General features: G+C 34.2%; 1 protein-coding gene across 1 annotated transcript in view; it reads left to right on the top strand.

Moving 5' to 3' along the window:
* Positions 1-4,084: 4,084 nt before the first annotated feature.
* LOC129222473 (kelch-like protein 17) overlaps positions 4,085-21,315 on the top strand; it is a 129,063-nt gene continuing 111,832 nt past the window's right edge. The window contains exon 1 of the mRNA XM_054856987.1: positions 4,085-4,202. Coding sequence (XP_054712962.1) covers positions 4,135-4,202 — 68 coding nt within the window. The 5' untranslated portion in view covers positions 4,085-4,134. The remainder of the gene's footprint in view (positions 4,203-21,315) is intronic.

Raw genomic sequence — 21,315 nt, 5'->3', positions numbered from 1 at the left:
GTTCCTCATTTCTTCAACGTTTGTTTTTTGTTCTTATAGTTTAAGATAGTTACATACCTAAGTAAATAATTTGATTTATCGTATTTTTTAGTTACTAGCTGCGTTGCCCGGCTTTGCCCGGTCTACCTTGAAAATAACCCTTGTGTCAAGTGAAGTACATTCAATAACCAGGCTTAAATGAAAGGAAAAAAAAAAACCATCATGCAAAATTTCCCCTCCAAACAATGACGACAGATATTAAAATACTTTCAAGAAATTAACATAAAATGAGAAAGATGGATTGAAAACGCGTAACCATGGAAACACAATAAAATAAGTTTAAGAAGTGAAAATGAGAAAGAAGTAAATAAACAACAGATTCAAGCGTTACCGTGGAAACGCAAAATAAAATCTTTAAAAACTTGAATAGAGAACAGATTTTTGAACTTCATTTAGTTCGCTTGTAACTTTTTTTCTAATCAAGATAGAGGGTTAAACTTTCGACCTTAGATCGAGTTAGATCTGGAGTGAAAAAAGGAGTTCTTTCCAACGGTGTCAAAATGAAAACTGAGGGACGATTCCTTCACTTTTTATTGATAGATTTAATGAAGGAAGTAGTGCCTAAAGTTCAGTTAAGCCTAAAAAAATCGAGCTGAAAATGCAAATAACTCCCGAGGCAATTAAGCTAGAGCGTTGAAACAAATTACGTAGGACGTGGAAAATTCTACCCTTTCAACGATATGTAATTTTTAACATGCGCAAGTAATTTTTCACCTTCATATTCGAGAATTTATATGAAAATTGGGCCTAAATTGGAATTAAAAAAGAACTACTCGTCGAATTTTTTTCGAAAAGGTCTGCAAACTTTCTCAGGACTTAAAGGAACAAACTGAAAATTTCAGCGAAATCGGCGGGTTGTTCTCGAGTTTTGCGAGTTCAAACACACAGACGCTTTTTGGAGACTTCATTTTATACTATGCAGAGATGATTGTTCTTTATAATGTTTTTATTATAGCTTAGTTTATTTGGAGAAACTCTTTAAATTGCTGCAGGGAAAAGAACCCCGCTTCACTTGCCAAAGGGCAGGAATACGGTAGCGTGGTTGTTTGGCGCGTTAAGCGATGAACTATGTAGTAGAAGGATTATTTTGGGTTTCAAAGCTACTGCTGATCTTTTTTATGTGTTTTGGCGATAAGTTTTAAATTCCAGAGAGACTTTAATAGGTCGTTTGAAAAGATGTGTACGCATTTAAGTTGAATGAAAACAATAATTTAAAATCAGAAGGAGGCGGGGTGCGTGTTTTTTTTTTTTTTGTTCAGCGGGCTTCCTTTAACTTCTTAGCACGGGCATCGCCGTGTGGGTACTGCTAGTGAGTTATAAAATTGCTTTTTTTTCAAACCCCGACCGGAAAGTTTACACATAAGTATATAAGAGGAAGGGTCCCATTTACGCCGTAAATTTTCGCTATAAGGGGTAAATGAGTCCCCCTAATATAGTGGGGACTTTAAAATTAAATGCAACTCTGATGAAATATTTGTATTAGGGAAATACAACTATAATGACCTAGTAGGAATTGAAAGGTCAGCTATAAAAACTGCTAAAGCTGGTGATTATATATTTGTTAAACTTACATCAAAGTAAACTATAAAGTATAAGTATTATGTAGGTCTAATGTTGGAAGTTGATGATACAAGTTAAGGAAAAAAAAAAAAAACTGCTGAATTGTAAGAAGGAATAGAAATAGTGACTTTTTATTGGTGTGGTGCAGATGATCTTGGGATTATTACTGCGGATGAAAGTCAGTATGATGATAGTTCTTCCTTAGCCAACTTTAAATACACGCAGCCATTAGTGTTTTCAATTTCTTTCTCAGTTGATAGTTTTGGCTAATTTACCTGAATTGACCTTAATAAACTGTATTACGTTTATTCAACACATCTTTATATGTAGAAGTAAAATATGTACCTACCTATAGGTTTTCAATAAATTTCACAGATGTGATTGTTTTGTTTTTTGTTTTAAAATTTTCCGTCATACAGATTTAAAAGACAGTAAATATCTCGTAAATAGATGCGTTTACAAAAAATAATTAATGCTAAAAGTTTACATACTTTATCAAGTAAAACCCCCTTACCCCTTTTTTAGGTATGCTTAATTTAAACTTAAATGAAAGGGAGGGGCCCACTTACCCCTTGTTATGGGTTAAGTGGGACACCAATCCGATTTTTTAAAAAATATAAATATTTAAAGCACTATTTTAGAAAATAATGATGAACTTCTGTTTATTCTTTCGACCAAGATAAAACAAGACAATACGTTCAAATTTTTTTGTTTCAAAACTTTTGTATAATGTTTTGAAAACGAACTGTTCTCAAAATGGGCCCCACACTTACCCCAACCAACCCTATATTTCTTTTTCATGCGTTCAAGCCTGTTGTTAAACACGCGTCCTTTGATACAAATTCTATTTTTGAGGTAGACCATGTAACACAGCTAGTCCAGAATGGGGTCGTTTCCGAAATTTTAAAAGAATTTTTTTCTGACAGAGCATGCTTAAAAACATAGGATTTAACCATTTTTTAAATAATTTGACAAGATTTAATATTTTTAACAATTATTTTATTTGGTGCAATTTCATTTTTTTTTACCCTTCCGCACATGACATTACAAGTGATGAAATGCCATTCACTGATGCCACTAGCGCAGAGCACAGTATTTAATTCGCTTCTTTGCTTACATGTACTGGACACGATATGGCTGGTAGAAGGCGTAGAGCGCAATACTTTAGTCGATACTGAATTATCATTAGCTGGAAACGTGGTAGACAGCAAGTGTAAGCATTCAGTGCGCCAGTGGAGATGCGCCAAAGTACATCAGTTTTGACAAGCCTTCGTTGCAAAATTGGACATTAAAAAAAAAAAATAATTAAAAATCAAGCAATGGGAAAATGAAAATTTTTTCTCGCTCCATGTTTTTTTTTTTTTTTTGTTCATTCTATTAATTTCAGTGACTAAAAGTAGTACTTAAGACTGAAGGAAACAATCCCATTGATAAAGAAATTTAAGGGGTCTAAGGACCCTTAACGTTCAAAATGTTCGATTTTCTGGAAAAAATATATGTTATGGCTAATTTAGTTCTAAACAATTTGGTACCTTATTTATTACCATACGGCAAAAAACTTTTCAAGTTATCGAAAAAATGCGTATACTTTCCCCATAGAGATTTATGTTAACAGCATCTGTTGAAGCCTCTTTTTCTCAGGTTGCGTTTTCTCAGGTTTCTCGTTTTGCGCGCATGATATCTCAAATAGTTTCTTATGTATTTCCGTAAAACTTTTTGTGCATGCTTGTCTGGTTTAGTTTTATGATCTGAAACTATTTTTTTTTAAATATTTAATTTATTTTTGAAATTTTATAATTTAATATCAAAATTTTTCAAAATTTTTGGGAAAAATATTTTTTTATTTTAATATGAACTTTTATTTTTAGTTAAAATTTAGGTTTAGATCATAAAAATAAAACAGACAAACATGCATGAAAAGTTTTACGGAAATATATTAGAAACTTTCTAAGATATCATGCGCGCAAAACGAGAAACCGGCACTTGAAAAAAAGAGGCTTAAACAAAAAACAACTGCTGTAAACATAAATCTCTATGGGGAAAGTTTACGCATTTTCACGATAACTAGATAAGTTTTTTACGTATGGTAATAAATAAGGTATCAAATTGTTCAGAATTAAAGCTATGCATGACATATATTTTTTCCAGAAAATTGAAAATTTTGAAGGTTAAGGGTCCTTAGACCCCTTAAAAAAAATAATTTTATGAATAAGTAAATAAAAGAAATAGAAAAAGAGATCCATTAATGAGAAAGAGGAGGGGGGGGGGAATTGCTTTAAGGCTCTGTCCACTCTCCGGAATCCCAAATGCCGTTGCTTTTATCCCCTGAATTTTTACATTCCGTATTATCAGCAAAAGATCAGGGGCAAGCAACGGTAGACCTTACTTAGGCTTAACCCTTTAGTCGAAGAATGAGCGAGCAGCTGCAGCCGATGCAGGAGAACGAAACCTCTCCAGTGCTTCGGCCATAGCAACAACCGTTCGAATCGTCTGGAAACCAACACCGGCATAACTCTTAGTTTCCCGCCAAAGAACATGAGCGTGTACAGGGGCGTCAAGTTCATCACACTACCGTTTACGGAGGAGAACGATAATAATAATAGGTAAGGAGCTAGTTTTGGAGATAGTTTTCCCGTATTTTGGCATAATCCCGGTCGTCTGTTTATGGATGCAGGCGATATCGAACGTTCCCCGCTTCCGCGCGAGATACTGACCTGGTTTTCCCCTTCCGACTCTGAGCCGGGAAGAAGAGAGGGAAAAAGATTCGAATGCCGAGAAGCTGGGAGTAGAATATAATGTTGTTTTCTTTTAATGCATCATGAAGGAGATGGTGTTTTAATTTCATTATAATAGTTCGCCTATGTTTATCTATGCAAACAAACAATAGTTCAATGATGAAAAGCTGTTATTGTGTCTGCTTAGCTGGAGAAAAAAGAAAGCAGTTGTACTAGTTAAAAACTATTAAGTTGCAGTGAAACATATTTTAGTAAACAAAGTGGGAGCATTTTTTCTACAAATATTAATCTTTTTACCAGGACCGGTCAAAATGTTGTGGAAATAGTATTTAGTTTTGTTTATTTTTGAAAAATCACACGTTCGGGGCTCCATAAATGATGTCACTTTAATTTCACTAACATTGTTCGCCTATGTTTATCTATGCAAGCAAACAAAACTATTAAGTTGCAGTGAAACATATTTTAGTAAACAAAGTGGGAGCATTTTCTCTAAAAATATTAATCTTTTTAACAGGATCGGTCAAAATGTTGTAGCAATAATATTTAGTTTTGTTTATTTTTGAAAAGTCACACGTTCGGGGCTGTCCATAAATGATGTCACTTTAATTTCACTAACATTGTTCGCCTATGTTTATCTATGCAAGCAAACAAAACTATTAAGTTGCAGTGAAACATATTTTAGTAAACAAAGTGGGAGCATTTTCTCTAAAAATATTAATCTTTTTAACAGGATCGGTCAAAATGTTGTAGCAATAATATTTAGTTTTGCTTATTTTTGAAAAGTCACACGTTCGGGGCTGTGCATAAATGATGTCACTTTAATTTCATTAACAGTGTTCGCCTATGTTTATCTATGCAAGCAAACGGTAATTCAATGATGAAAAGCTGTTTTTGTGTCTGCTTAGCTGGGGAAAAAAGAAAGCAGTTATACTATTTTAAAATAATTAATTTGCAGTGAAACACATTTTAGTAAATAAAACAGGAGAGCATTCCCTAATAATATTAATCTTTTTGCCGGAACCGGTCAAAATGTTGTGGAAATAGTATTTAGTTTTGTTTATTTTTGAAAAGTCATACGTTAGGGACTGTCCATAAATGATGTTACACTTGTTTTCACCATTTTTTACCCGTCTTCGCCCTTTTGTCAAAAAGTGCAACACTTGACCTTAATCTCCCTCCCCCCCCCCCCCCGTTTGTCGCGCGCTACGTTATTTTGCATACACATAGTCTTTGAAAAATGTGTGATGTCACACTTTCTGTCATCCCCTCCCTCCCCTTGTCACAAACTGTCACAATTACGCAAATCTCCTTTCCCCTCACAAAGCGTGACGTCATCTGCACACAGCCCGTTAGACAATGCACTTAAAAAAATAAAATTTAAACTCTTTCAGTTTTCACATATTACATATTTGAACAAGAGGATATTCATAACGAATAAATACCTTTATGCTGAAAATTAAAATAATCAATTATCCAACGTATTGAAGCACAAAACATGCAAATATTTGCAATAATTTGCATGTTTTGTGTTTCAATACGTTGGATAATTGATTATTTTGATTATTTTAAGAGGATATTCATTTTTTTCCGCCTAAATAAATTCTATATTTATGCGTTATGGACGCACGTTACACAATGAACTAAGCAAATAAAGAAAAACATCAAAGTTTAAAACATTCAAGTTTTTAAATTCTACAGATTGGAACAAGGAGATAATTACGTTTTCTTTCTATCGCTTCTTGGCAACGACTGAATTCGATTTTAAAATTTTGTGAAATAACACCAAATTTGACGGAATATTGAGTTTTTTTTATACAAATTAATTTTTTATTAACAATATTTCAACAGCATCCTTTATTAATTATTATTATTGAGCATATTTCTAAAAACATGGATAATTTGTTTTTGATGATTGCTTCATGTATGACAGTATAACATTTAAAATACTAAACTCATTAGTGTTCTTTTTGTCCGATATTTAGTATGAGTAAAAGTATTGATTAAGATAGACTGAAACGTATGCAAGTTACAACTTTTAGAAGCGCAATGTAATCACCCTTTTACGCCATGGAAATTATTATAAGAGTCTTTTACGACAGGTTTGTCAGCAAGACGCTTATATGTAAGTGCTCAAAATGAATAAATAAATCCTCATATAAATAATAGCCGATGATCGAGTAACCAGCGTGCTTCAACAATGAAACTCGCGACACGGCATGATAATTTGATAATATGCTGTTGCAATGTTTAACATGCAGGGAAAGGTTTTATTGTGACAAGGCTGAACTCGATCCGGTACTTTGACTGTAATTTCAGGGGAATAACTGTCATTTCAGGGGAATGAAGAAGCGAAAAAGCGGTCAACTATGAACGCTATCTACTGGAGTTTAGGGTTAATCCATAGACTAATAATAAGAATAGACCGAGCTATGGCAACCCTTTTGCTGCTCATAAACCAAACCATGTGACTGGTGGATATCCTAGCAACAGCGGGCGTTGATCGTAGCAGACGATCAACCCTCGCGTGAAATAAAATAAATACAATTGATGGAACACGGAAGAATGATCTTTTATGGATTCCGATTTGCAAATTTGTTATTCTAAGTTGTAAATATTTTGTTAATATAGTGAGTTTTTCGCTTAGGTAATACTGTGCATTTTCTTTAGTTACTTTCAATAACTCTCTAAGAAATTAAAGATGTAAGCGCCCAAAAAGAATCGGCAAACGGTAAGATTTTTACCTACAATTTCAATTTAAGATACCGATTGGTAAATTTTTGCGTTAACGCAAAACGCTTACGCCATTACGTTCACGCCAACGTAGCAGTTCCAAATTAAATAAAAGTTACTGAAAACTATTCAAAAACTAATTACTAATGTCAAAATAATGCATAACTAAAAGTAAAACAGTTCAATCTCTGCACCTGGAAAAAAAAATTATAATGAAAACTCATTACGTCTTAAAATACATGTCGAGTGCCAAACTATAGATAATGTTGCCATCTAGCAACCATGCTGCCAAAGTTTTCGCCAAGCCTTCCACCAGTCACATGATGTATCCATGAACCAATTTTTCATCAGCAAGTCTGGGAAAGCTCGGTCTACTCTTATTATTAATCTATGGGTTAATCCGCTTTAGTTAGGGTTGAAATTTCAACTATCAAAATATCACCAAACAGGCAATAGCTTCGTTAAAGTGTAGAAGAAGAGAAGCAGTTTTCACCCGTCATACCTTGACGGGCGACATTCTAATAAATGAATAAAGGGGGAAATGATCTCTGTAAAAGTTGTTTTTCTGCAAACGCAGTATCAATGCAGCAAAACAAACAACCTGTCCTCTTATACTCGGTGATCGAAATGCTTAGTCTCGTTGTGATCACAGTAAGCAGAGGCTACGAGAGATGAAAATCATCCGAACTACGAATAGATCAGCGGTTCTCAACCTAAGGGGTGTGGCCCTGAAGGAGGCATAGAAAATTTCTGGGAGGAGCGTGAGTGTATAAAAGGTAAAATGTAAAAGTAAACAAACAATAATTTACTCAATTTTGTTGCCACATGTAAGCATTAAAAACCAATGTCAGTTTATCTAAAGTGGAGGATTTCATATCTTCCTCGGATTTTTTTTTTCTTTTTTAGGGCTACGCCATTGAGCGTCAGCCCTCTCATTAATGTTGCAAAAATGTCTGACTGGATGCCAAGCTCTCGCGGCTCCCAGATTACTTCAAACAATGTTTTGTTTATTTCTTTATGTCTTGGATTTCATATTTTTAAACTTCTAATAATAAAATGTTCTAATAATAATAAGTTCAAAATAAAGTTTTGCGTAGTAATGTCAAAGTACGCTTATGAAATATATTATCTTGATTCTTACTCACAAACTAGCTTCAGTTATCCTAATCAGAATCAGTTGTCTATTATACTACTTGCGGATTAACCACATATGATGGTGGTCGTGGGAGGGGGAAGGGGGGGGGGGAGTTAACTAAAGCGATTCTTCAAAGAGGGCGTAAACCACGAAAATAACGATGACTCTTAATATTATGCCACATAATGGTCCCTTCTACTCGAATATCTAGAAAGTAGAAGTGTATGTTTAAAAATGCGGGATACGTAAAAATGTCAGACCCGTGCAAATGGACTGAGCTAACAATAATACGGATAAACATAATAACAAAACAACAATAATAGTAACAACATCAATAATAATAATAATAATAATAAGAAGAAGAAGAAGAAGAAGAAGAAATAATAATAATAATAACAGCAACAACAATAATAATAACAGCAATAATAATAATAACAAACTCCAATAATTAATTTGAATTTTGACATCTTGAATTCAAATTATGTTTTTCGCAATCACGTGTTTGTTTTGCGTGTGTGCAGGCATGTGTGTGTGTGTGAGTATGTGTGTATGTAGGTGTGTGTGTTTGTGTCTGTGCGCAGACATGTGTGTGTATATATGTGTATGTGTGTGTGTGGGTATGTGTGTGTGTGTGTGAGTGGGTTAGTGTGTGTGTGAGTGGGTTAGTGTGTGTTTGTGTCTGTGTGCAGGCGTGTGAGTGTGTGTGTGTGTGTAGGCGTGTCTTTGTGCAGGCATGAGTGTGTGGGCGTGTGTGTGTATATATGTGTGTATGTGTGTGTGGGTATGTGTGTGTAGGCATGCGTGTGTGTATGTATGCGTGTAGGATATGGACGTAATCTAGAGAAGGTTTTTGCTAGAGGAGCAGCATCGTGAGGCCGGTCGGCAGTGGTGCTGCAGAGGGAGGCGGGGGAAAATAAAATCAGCGTAACACCAAAAACAGTCAAGTGAGAACAATAAGCAATCGTGATTGCTCAATAATAATAACAACAACAACAACAGCAGCAATAATAATAGTAGTTTTTTTTTTTCTTCAAGAAATATTTTGATACTTTATTAGACAGAAGAGACATTTAAAAATTTATTTGGCCATTCTAAAGGAAAATCTTTCATTTAAATGATGAAGAATTCGAAATAATCAAATCAAAAAAAAAAAAAAAAAAAAAAAGCCTTAAAAACTCTCAACGGTAATGCAGAATAAGATTAGAGAAAGGGTAGACTAAAGTAAATAATGAGAAAATTGACGGTGTTGCTATTAAGAGCACAGATCTTTCAATTTCCTGAAATATGTTTGGCTGCAGATTGCCTCTGTGTTCGCATATTGGGAAAATGACACAGAATGGGTAGATGATATCGTTATCCCCCAGGGAGTAGAGGGGAGAGAAGAAGAGGGGAGAGCCTTTTGATGTGCTGATGCTGATTTGTGCTTTTGTATCAACAGAACAACTTTCGCTGGAGAGGGAGTTGAGCTTGAATCCCTCCATAAAGTTGCTCCAGCCCTGAGGTAGCAAATGGTATCCTTTGAAGTAGCAGTGGCAATTCAGTTGAAGTACTGGAAGATTAAACTTTGATCGAGAGGTTAATAAAAGTGCATGACTCAGCTGGCACTAAAACTTTTGAATGCCGTTTAGAAAAGCGAATGGAATTTCATGTGTTTTTTGTAAAGTTGTTCATGTTAGGTTCCTGTTATTTTAAAACATTATGTATAGATTTAACATAGTACTAAATGTATTATAGGGGAATAAGATTTCTATTATTTGTAATTACATGTTTTTTTTAAACTTATTTATTGTCTCTAGTTTATTTATTTTTTTTTTTTTTTTGAAATTATGCATGATATTCCTATTTTCTTAGATCAAAATACAGATTAAAAGTAGGATAAGCTTTTTAACTGCATAAGAATTGTTAATATTGCTTAAAATGGAAAATTACTTAAGACAATTAAAATATCAAATTTATTTTAACTTTAAGATCTTACTTAAATTATAATTGCACTGTAACTGTAAGCTCAAATAAACAACATGTATAAAAAGTATTGTGTGCAGGGGCTTGCACAGAAATTTTGGGGCCCGTCCCTTATGACTTTTACGGGCCCCCTCCATATTGCTTACCCGTACGTCCCTACATATATTTCACCACTCATTTTAAAAATCTTGGGCTCCTTCAGATTCAGGCCCAGGTCAACAGGTGTCTCTTCTCCCCCCTGCGCTCGCCCCTAATTGAGTTGCCTTTGGGAGCCATTTTGAAAAACGAGTACAAGAAGAATGGTTGTTTTCCTGCATTGAGACCACCCTCACAGAGAAGCAACTTTTACAGAAATGACTATTACTGTTCTTGTTCTTAATTTTCCCCCTATATTTATTGTTAGACTAACAAACATTTATTTTCCTTTTTTTATATTTAGCTGTGCGCCGCGGCATCACCCGTGTTAATAAGACAGCAATGTATTAAAAAACTAAGTTTAAGTGCATTATGCTATGAAGTATATATATATATAGTAAAAAATTACACTCTTATCCGCATCGATGTTTTCCGGTGTAAATAATAAAATCGATAAACAAAAATCGATAAAAAATAATTGAAAACCCTTGATTAAAAAAATTAATTAATTTTTAAATCAGCCGGGTAATAAATGCTGAAAATCATCTCGTCTGCAGCCTGCTTCCAACCCGAGACCCTAGGGCTGCTGACCCAGCGCTTTACCGACTGACCTATTCGGGCAACAAAAGTTCGAGCTATTGATGCAACAAATGATGCATCATGATTATTATTGATTTAATTTCAATTTATTGCTGTTAAACTTCTATTAGTCATAACGTGATGTAGCATAGCCTTTAGCCTTCCTCTATAAATGGACTATTCAACACAAAAAGAATTTTTCAATTCAAACCAGTAGTTCCTGAGATCAGCGCGTTCAAACAAACAAACTCTTCAGCTTTATATTATTAGTACAGATAGATGAAAATTTACGAACAAATGTCTCAATGACAAACTGGACCTCAAAACCTTATATCTTAATTTCCGTGGTCTGAAAAGAGGTTGTTATTGTTATGGTGTCTGTAGTTAATAAACATCACGGAAAGAGTAGGTGCCATTGCCTCAAGAGGTTGGACTTCTTGGTTAATTTAGAGTTAAGACAAAACAAAAAAGATTTTCAGCACGTAGAGAGGATATAACACCCAGGACACCGGTGGGAATCGCACCTTAGACCTCCGGCAAATGAAACAAAGCATCTTCCACAGAGCCGCAGACGCTCCAGGAAAAGACGGGCAGCTAATGATTACTACTTCGTGTTCTTGAAAGCTATAATTTAGCACATATTTCAGTCTATCTTTTCAGAGTTTGTAATCAAGCTAAATGTTATGCAAAACGAAAACTAATCAATCGTATTATTTCAAAAGTTATACCGTGATGCATGAAGCAATAATCAAAAAATCAATTATCTTTATAAAAAGAAATGTGCGCAACAAGGATTCTGTTGAAAGTTGTAAATTAAGATCAAATAAACAAGTAAGGTTTTAAAGTAGAAAACTAAAATTAGAAACATATTCTGTATGAATTACATATTTTTGGCATAAGAAATACTTAAGTTAGATATGGTTTAAAAAGTAATCATTCATAATCACCCTGTTTAAGTGCTTAATGTAAAATATAAAAATAATGAGGTGCAAAACAATTTCTGTTTGGAAGAAATTGCCGGAAAATTGGTAAATACATTTTTAAAAAATCAATAATATGCTGAAATATTTATCGTCTGTGGAAAAAAAATAAATATATAAATAGGCAAACACATTAAAAATAAGTTAAAATAAGTAAAATATTCTAAATAATAAATAAATAAATGAGGGGGAAAAAACAAATCATAAACACTATTTATGTATAGGAAAAAAAAGCAGGCGATAAAAATTATTTCTCAAGGTCATTTTTCCGCAATAAATTAGCTTTAATGAGTTTCATTGGTCACACCGCTGTAATGGATTTCGTTGCTCGCTATCTAATAATAACAAAACAGTACATTTGAAAAAACTCAGGCTCTGGAAAGGGAAATCGTTAAAATAAATTTATTGTTGAAAAACACCATATCATTGCCACATATATTTCAGACGTCATTACGCTTCCTGGTGATAAGGATAAGATCAATAACATTTTGCATTAGGGTGAAGGGGGAGGAGTAAACCATCCATATAATTTAAAATCAATTCCCAACAATTTTATTTCCTTTTTTAAATCTAATGTATTTTCTGCTCAATGCTGACACAATGTCATTCATACAAATCTTCTGCCTTTTCCTGTACTTCAACTCCTGAAGAGCTAGAAAAAGAAATGAAAATTTGAAATATCTAGACCAAAAAAGAAGTTGGAAAATCTTTCAAAATCTCGTTTTCTATTTGATTCCTCTTTTTGGTAAAGAAACGTGTTCTACCCATCTTCGAAACTTATTCTTCAGCTTGCTCAGGATCGTGATGTGTGGACAAATGTGAAGAACATCTGATGCGAGGGACTTCAGCCTTGAATTCCCGCGGGGAATTATTGATTTCTGACGAATATCTGTTTTAGAATGTCCCTTTATTTGTGTTGTACCATTTGATCTGCTTTATTTAAGAGCAGTAGACATTTTTGCTTGTCAACAATATTGATATAGAATACTTGTCACAATATTGATACAGAAATAATAACAACAAATTACGTTTTAAAAAATGCTTTTCTTGCGTTTTTTATTCGAAAAAAATGAAAAACGCAAGAAAAGTAAAGAAAATTATAAAATAAGATATTTGCAAAAATTGTTTAATAAAATAGTTTGATTCAAGTCATATTACCTGAAAAAAAAAAAAAAAAAAAAACAGAATCTTGTGTGAAAAAAGATGTAACTTTGCTCACATCATGTTGATGCCATGTATCTGTGCTGTATTATTTTTGTAAACCAATTCGTTATATCCTCTGAAGAATCAATACAAAAGAAATTAAGCATTTTAATCTTTTTTAATGTCGCAAGTAAATTCAATATACAAGTGTGTTTGTACTTTAAGTGTAACGTAAATTTGGAAGCAGTCCCTGATTAACGCATGGGCGGACTAGGTTCAGGGTCAGGCATTCGTGACGCTTTCACTTAAAAAAAACTTAAAACACTATTTTATTATCTTTTAGCAAGCAATTGCCAATTCACCTAATCATAAATTTATAACTCAATACATTAACTTAGCTAAAATGGACATTTTTGTAAACAATCCCTGAGAGCGTCCTCGCATCCTTTAATCCTGAGTGACCACACACAGTTGCCCTTTCCTGATTTCACTCTTTTTATTATTTACTAGTGGTACCGGCACGGCTTTGCCCGTAGTAGAAAATTAAAAGGTCTTTTGGTTCGCCTGTATATTTACAAATTATGTATGGTGAATTTCTCGCCAATTTGCTTGCCCATGTTACGGTTCCACGTTATGATAACTTGGTAATTTACTCGTCTACCTTATGATAATTTTGCTCGGGAAAATGTTCTTAAAATTGGAATAGAAAAAGAACAAAATCGAATTTTCGAAAAATCTCTTCAGGTGCACATCCCCATACTACATACTAACTTTGTACCAAATTTCATGAAAATCGGCCGAATGGTCTAAGCGCTATGCGCGTCACAGAGATCCAGACAGGCTTTCAGCTTTATTATTAGTAGAGAAAAGATTAGAGATAAAACATTTAATTAGCAGTTTTTTGTCAAGACAGATTTTACACTATATCTGGACCTGTATTAAGAGAGGAAGGAGGTATTATCTTTTATTTTTCGTTAATATAAAATTTTCAAAATCAGTTTTTTGCTTAGGTGGGGCGTGATATCCCGACTTCCTCTAAAGTTACTTTGGAATTTACTTCCCTCAACAATCTATCCAGGGTACAGCGCGTTTTTTCTAGAGAATGAAAAAAAAAATGTGTAGAGAAATGGTCCTTAAATTTAGCCTTTCATCGTGATTAATGAATTTTTATCAATTGCAAGCGAAGTTTCATCAATTACAATTTTTATCACGACCAAATCCTGGCAATCACATGATGGAAAACTTGTACCCACCTTCTGTTACGATTACGAACTCCGTTTATTTGTTTGGTCAGACTGACATTGTTATTTGAAGAGATATTAGATCATACATTAATGTTTAGGAAGTTGAAAGGAAATTGAAAGTAGAAATGTCAAAGTAAAATAAACGATGTGTATCATTTAGCACTAATTCCTAAAAATACATTTTACATTCTAAAGTAGTTTAGTAAAAGTATACTTTCGGTACATATTGACGGATAAAAGCATTTCCGCCACTTGCATGAAATCAAGTTTTTATTGCATGCAGTTGAAGTCAGGACGTTCCCAGAAGTTGATATTTAATTTTCAGCATCGAAATTAAGTCTTTCAGAATGAAGGGAATCGGAAAAGGAAAACTATCTTAATATAATCGAATAAAAATTTTGTTCGAGATGATATGGAGCAGAAATCAATCTTAATGTTGAATGATTTTCAGATTCACTGCCCAATGCTTTGATATTAAGGTTTCCAATCCCACGGCGAATTCAGTCCCGCGGGATTTCGAGATTGTAAGGAGCCAACGAGTGTGAAATTATATTGAGCTTCTTTATTTGGTGTTTCACCTTTAGCTGAGTCACGGTCCTTTCAGATTGATTGAGCATCGAACAAGGTGAATTTCAATCTGTATGGTGTAGCTCTACAAAAATCGCAAGCGGAGAAGTTGTTTGATAATTTCATGCAATCCTGCAGTAGCTTTGGCCATATTTGCTTTCGGAGCTTTCTTTGAAAACCAGGGAGGTGTCAAGCTATTACTATTAAGATATTTAAGTTTTCTAGGAAGGCTTCTGATTTATTCCAGGATCATGACTGTTTTTTGTTGGGAAGGTTTCTGACTTATTCAGAAAGATTCCAGATTAATATCAGGAAAGTTACTGATTTTTAGTGAAAAACTTGACAAGCAGAAATTAGGCACTTTAGCTGGCCCATTATCTTCTGGGAAAGTTTCGTTTTTTTTTTTTTTTTTTTTTTTTGAGCAATCACGATTGCTTATTGTTCTCATTTGACTGTTTTTGGAGTTATGCTGATTTTATTTTCCCGCCAGCACCCTCTGCAGCATCACCGTCGACCGGCCGCCTCACGATGCTGCTCCTCTTGCGAAAACCGTGTCCAGGTTGCATCCATATCCTACACACCCACGCATACATACACACACCTACACACACACCTACACTCACACACACCTACACTCACACACACCTACACTCACACACACCTGCACTCACACACATACACACACTCATGCCTGCACACAGACACAAACACACATGCCTACATACACACACAAACACGAACGCCTACACACACACACATGAACGCCTACATACACACACACATGAACGCCTACACACACACACGAACGCCTGCACACACACACGAACGCCTACACACGCACATCACTGCATACACAACACTCACACACATGCATACATACACTCACACACACACGCACCCACACACATGCGCTACACAAACACATACGCGCATACATACACACACACGCTCGTGATTGCGAAAAACATAATTTGAATACAAGATGCCAAAAATTCAAATTAATATATATTTTTTTCTAGTTTAATGATTGCATGCAAGAAGTTCAATAATTCGTGAAGGCTCCTTTTCTTATGGCGCTTTTAACTGAACACTTAAGTAATGATAATGTTCTTTTTCCCCATGTCCCCCGTGATCGTGATTTATCTAATAGCAGCTTAAAACTGCGCTTTTAAGTGATAGATAAACCGCCAGGGTCTGGGAAGTAAAAAAAAATGAGTCTTGGTTGAAACGATGACCGACAAGGGAACCTTCTTAAAAGATATTTTAAGATCAAGCTATTTTCCCTCTGAGCTACAATCCAAAAACCAATTACTGTATAGTCGGTAATTTTATACATGGGTTTGTTTAGAAAATACAAATGCTTCACAAGGGTTCTTAATGCCGAAATGATTATTTCCAAAAATTAATGAAGGTAATAACTAATCACTGCAACTTGGGATGTAAATAAAGGAGCACATTTTATCCAAAAGCAAAGAGATATGAGAAGTTTCAACTTTGTCCTTTTTAAGCATGTTAAATTTTTAAATCGTTTAAGGTAGGCGAACACCCTAATTTTAAAAAAAAATCGATTTTGAAACGTTGAGTTTAGCGAGTTACAGTGTTCTTCCTTCTAAATCCGCAATTGTTTTATAGATCGGTGAATTATTGAGAAAACTGGAAGAAATTTATTAAACTCAAATGCACTGCTGAAATTTAGTTTTTCTTCAAATATCTCAGTAACAAAGATCATCCGTTGACGAGTAGGTCGAATATCGATTGATAAATCAGTATTTATTTTCCAAAAAAATTTAAATTTTAACATCAATAAGGAAATGACTTTAAAATATTTTATGTCAAATTTGGAGACTAATGTTAATGTTTCACGAATGATGATGTTTCAGTAGTAAGAGGCAAATAAGTATGGCTATCTTTCACTTCTAAAGCGATTTATCTACTTTAAAATCGCATACACCACTTTAAATTATTTCTTTGTCACCATTAAAGGAATGAAATATTACGCTTTCATTCCAGTCCAGATCTAAAAGTAATAAGTTAAAACAAATTAATAGAGGGGTTTCGGTTCAAACTTCATTTATTATACTTGAAAGTGCCATTCTAGAATGCACGAACGACTATCACTATAAAAGTATACTTAATTAAGTTAAAAGATTTTTCAAGTGAATTATGAAAAGCATTGGTAATATATTTTATTCAAGGGGACATTGACATTAACTGCCCAATCGAATGATATTCAGTTCACCTTCTGAGATTTAAAAATACGAGAATAAACAAATGAAATTGAATAAACAAGGAAACAGTCAAGACTTTTTCAGAGTAGAAAAACTCCCAATAGGAATTGCGTATCTTCACGTTCCATTTTTCTAACTGTTTAACTTCTACAGTATTCTATGCCTTCTACATTAGGGTGGTTCGAAAAAATCGATTTCTTTATTTCAGAATCACGTTACCTCTCAAAAATTATAATTTTGTATCCTAAATTGGTGAAAAATAAGAAAAAAAAATTCTAAGTTGACATCATCAGTTCTCGCATGAGGGTGAAAGTTTGATAAAATGTACCTAAAAAAATAATAAAATTAGTTTCTTTATATTCAGTAAATTACCGCCCAATAGCCAGGACTAAAGCAGAAATACATGAAATACACCGCCAACTTAGTCATTTCCAGCCGAGGACTGCAGTTTCGTGCTTATTAGCACTCAAATATTAGCTACCAGTTTGTTAGGCACTCTTGGCTTCCTTAAGAGGTTTTCCATCTCCAGCTCAGTCCCTTTCCTATGCCGGGCTGATGAGTGCTAATGAGCACGAAACTGTAGTCCTCGGCTGGAAACGACTGAGCTGGCGATGTATTTCCGCTTTAGCCCTGGCTATTGCCCCCCCCCCCCCCGGGTAATTTAATGAATATACCATACCATACCATGCCTTGCCTTCAATCCTCGTGTTGAACCGAACCATTGCTTCGGTCACTCGTCTGGTCTGCGCTAATTCTATATTACCTACCAGTTTGTTTGGCACTCTAGGCTTCCTTAAGAGGTTTTTAATCTCCAGTTCAGTCACTTTCCTATGCCGGGCTGTTGAGTGCTGATAAGCACGAAACTGCAGTCCTCGGCTGGAAATGACTGAGCTGGCGGTGTATTTCATGCAGTTTCTTTATATTTTTATAACGCAACAACCATAAATTGTCAGTATATAGCGTAATTTGAACCTAGAAAATAGTTTTCAGCCTTTGCACGATATCTTTCGTTTGCGCATACGGCTGAAATTGGGCTAAAATCTTCTGCCTAATTTAAAGCGTATGTGCGAACTAAAGATCCTTTATAAAAACTGAAATTTTTTTTTAGGTTCCAACTACGCTATATACTGACAATTTATGGCTTTTGCATAATGAAACGAGCTGATGTGCGCCTCACATGACTTCCTTTTACTCCAACTTAATGTCATTTCCCCATTACTGGCAATTTTAATGTGATTCAATAGTTTACTCTCTAAATATCACCAACAGTGGCCAAATTAAAACAGATTTTTTAAAAATAATCGCCAAATTTGTCGCCAAGTTGGCGAGTAAAAGACTGACGGTATATCGCCAAATGTCCGCCAAATTGTAACACCACTTGAGTTTACATCGAAATTAACAATGATTTCCCCCCAAAAAGGGGCAAAAGATTCCTTTGGAAACATCGGAATGCAACCAAAAGGGAAGGTGCACAACTAGACCCCACTAGGAGTCTACGTACCAAATTTCAACTTTCTAGGACTTACCGTTCTTGAGTTATGCGACATACATACGCACATACATACATACGTACATAAAGACGTCACGAGAAAATTCGTTGTAATTAATTCGGGAATCGTCATTATGGATATTTCGCGTGGCTATACATTCTTAGGCACTTATCTACGTGTGGTCGAGTCGAAAAAAAAAAACTCAATATTCATTCGGGGGTGGGTAAAATGGAAGTTAAGGTCGATTTTTGAGTGAAAATTTTTTCGCGAATACAATACTTCCTTTTTTGTAAAAGGAAGTAAAAACACACACACACATACACAAAAAAAACTAATTTTATTATTTTCTAAAAATTTCAATTTTAAACATTTTTCAAAATTTCAGCCTCATGCGCGAACTGAAGGTGCCAACTTAGAATTTTTTTACGATTTGTCCCCAATGGAGGATACAAAACTAAAACTTTTGAGAGGTAACGTGATTCCGAAATAAAGAAATCGTTTTTTTCGGACCACCCTATTCTACATGCGTGGATGGGTAAGCACCTATCTTCGGATCACCATAGTACAGACGTATCTAAAGAATAACCGTGAAGAAAGTATACATACATATATATATATATATATATATATATATATATATATATATATATATATATATATATATATATATATATATATATATATATATATATATATATATTTTTTTTTTTTTTTTTTTTAATTGATTGCAACTCAGCTCTTCGTTTTCTGGCAGAAGTGGCAAAAAAGATTTTTTTCTTTACTAATAATAAAGCTGAATGTCCCTCTCTCTGTCCGGATGTCTGTCAGGATCTCTGCGACGCACATAGCGCCTAGACCGTTCGGCCGATTTTCATGAAATTTGGCACAAAGTTAGTTTGCAGCATGGGGGTGTGCACCTCGAAGCGATTTTTCGAAAATTCGATGTGGTTCTTTTTCTATTCCAATTTTAAGAACAAAACTATCATAAGATGGACGAGTAAATTACGAAATTATCACAACGTGGAACCGTAACATGGGCACAAGCCAATTGGCGAGATACGAAATTATCATAATGTGGAACCATAACATGGGTACAAGCCAATTAACGGGAAAATTCACCATACATTATTTGTAAATATACAGGCGAACCAAAAGAGCTTTTAATTTTTCTATTACGGGCAAAGCCGTGCGGGTACCACTAGTCATTAAATAAATTGCAAATTGCAGTTCATCTTACATTCAAAAATTTAAAATGCGTGCAAGCTAACTTTAGCTATTTCGTCTGTAACAAGAAAACCGCCTGCATCACAAGAGTTGACTAATGGGAGGTAATAAGGCGCGCAATAAACAATTTTTTTCCATGAAGTCTACACAAATTTCATGCCCATTTTGAATTACTACCTACTCAAAGCTCCTTCTCTAAAATATACTTTTCAACAATATAATTAAGGATATATTTCGTTTTGAATAGATTAATTTCAATATTAACAAATTTAAATTTAATTAATTTAATTTCAAGTTTTACACTGCAAGTTTTCGCCTTGATTTTTGAAAATTTAACAGCAAGGCCTCTTTTATAAAATTTTATGATCATATTATATTTTGCACCAATGCTCGGTACACCATTTGTTTTCTCGTTGGATGAAATTTTGTGAGAAGGCCTCGGTGCGATTTTCTATAGGCATAAAATTTTCGAATTGATAGTAATTTAGTCAAAACTTTATTTAGGCGGGCGTGCTTTGGTGTCAACATTCATTTTCGCGTTAAAAACTCTTCCCTGGAACTTTAATCACACTGTTCGGAAAGTTTTATAACATGTTTTCTAAACTAAATGTATTTTCTGGTAGTGCTATCACAGTTTTGACCTCCAAGTTTCTCACTACTTTGTAATCAATTGGCTATACAAAATTGTTCATGTTACAGTTTTCAGAACTCAAAAATAAAATCGTTTGTAGTTCTCTCTTATGGGTTGAAATAAAATCCTTTTGCAAGTGATTTCATTTTGACGAAATAAATCAATAATGTGTCTTGCTTGGTGTGATTGAGAACTACAGGGTGCTTATAAAATCTTGCACTAATAAACAAAATTCATTAAGAAAACTATTTCAGATTTAAGCATCATTATTTCTTTGTTTATATTCTAATCTCAAGATATTTTCTTTTCACGACCTTAATACACTTTTACGTGTCGATTTTTCGTCGTTCTGAGAAGATTCAGACGATTTTCAACTTCACACCAGGCTCTAACACAGCCAGAATTTGTTCCGGGAGTCAAGGGTTTGATCGTAACAGTCCTTATGTTGATATAAACTGCCATATTAGAAATGGGTGTTAAAACAAAGGTTCTGCAGGGTTTATCATCAAATCAGCCCTCGCGGTACCCTGATATTTTTTTCTTTCATATACGCAATTTTCAGTTTTCAATGTTAGCGCCACCTACATGCTAATTTCAGCTAATTTTGTACCAATGAGAAAGAAAACTTGATGAGATAAGGATCAAGATGAAAAAAAAAAAAGTGTGTCATAAAGACATACGATAAAAGTGAGACTTTTATCTTTTCTTTTTTTAGTCTGAGCTGTCACGTCACCCGCATGTTTTCTCTCACACCACGCTCTTGTTCTTTCTGCGCCTGGCTTAGGAATATTCACAACAAAACTGGATATTTTAATGAAGAAAACGGATAACAAACAAGGAGAAAACTAAACAATACTCGAAATCTGCTTTTTAATTATTGTCAAAAACTATGAAAAGTATTAGTAATTATAAAGTTAGCTTTTTTTAATAAAA

This window comes from Uloborus diversus, chromosome 5, assembly GCF_026930045.1.
Source record: "Uloborus diversus isolate 005 chromosome 5, Udiv.v.3.1, whole genome shotgun sequence".
Taxonomy (NCBI): Eukaryota; Metazoa; Arthropoda; class Arachnida; order Araneae; family Uloboridae; genus Uloborus; species Uloborus diversus.
This window is presented reverse-complemented; position numbering and strand designations above follow the sequence as displayed.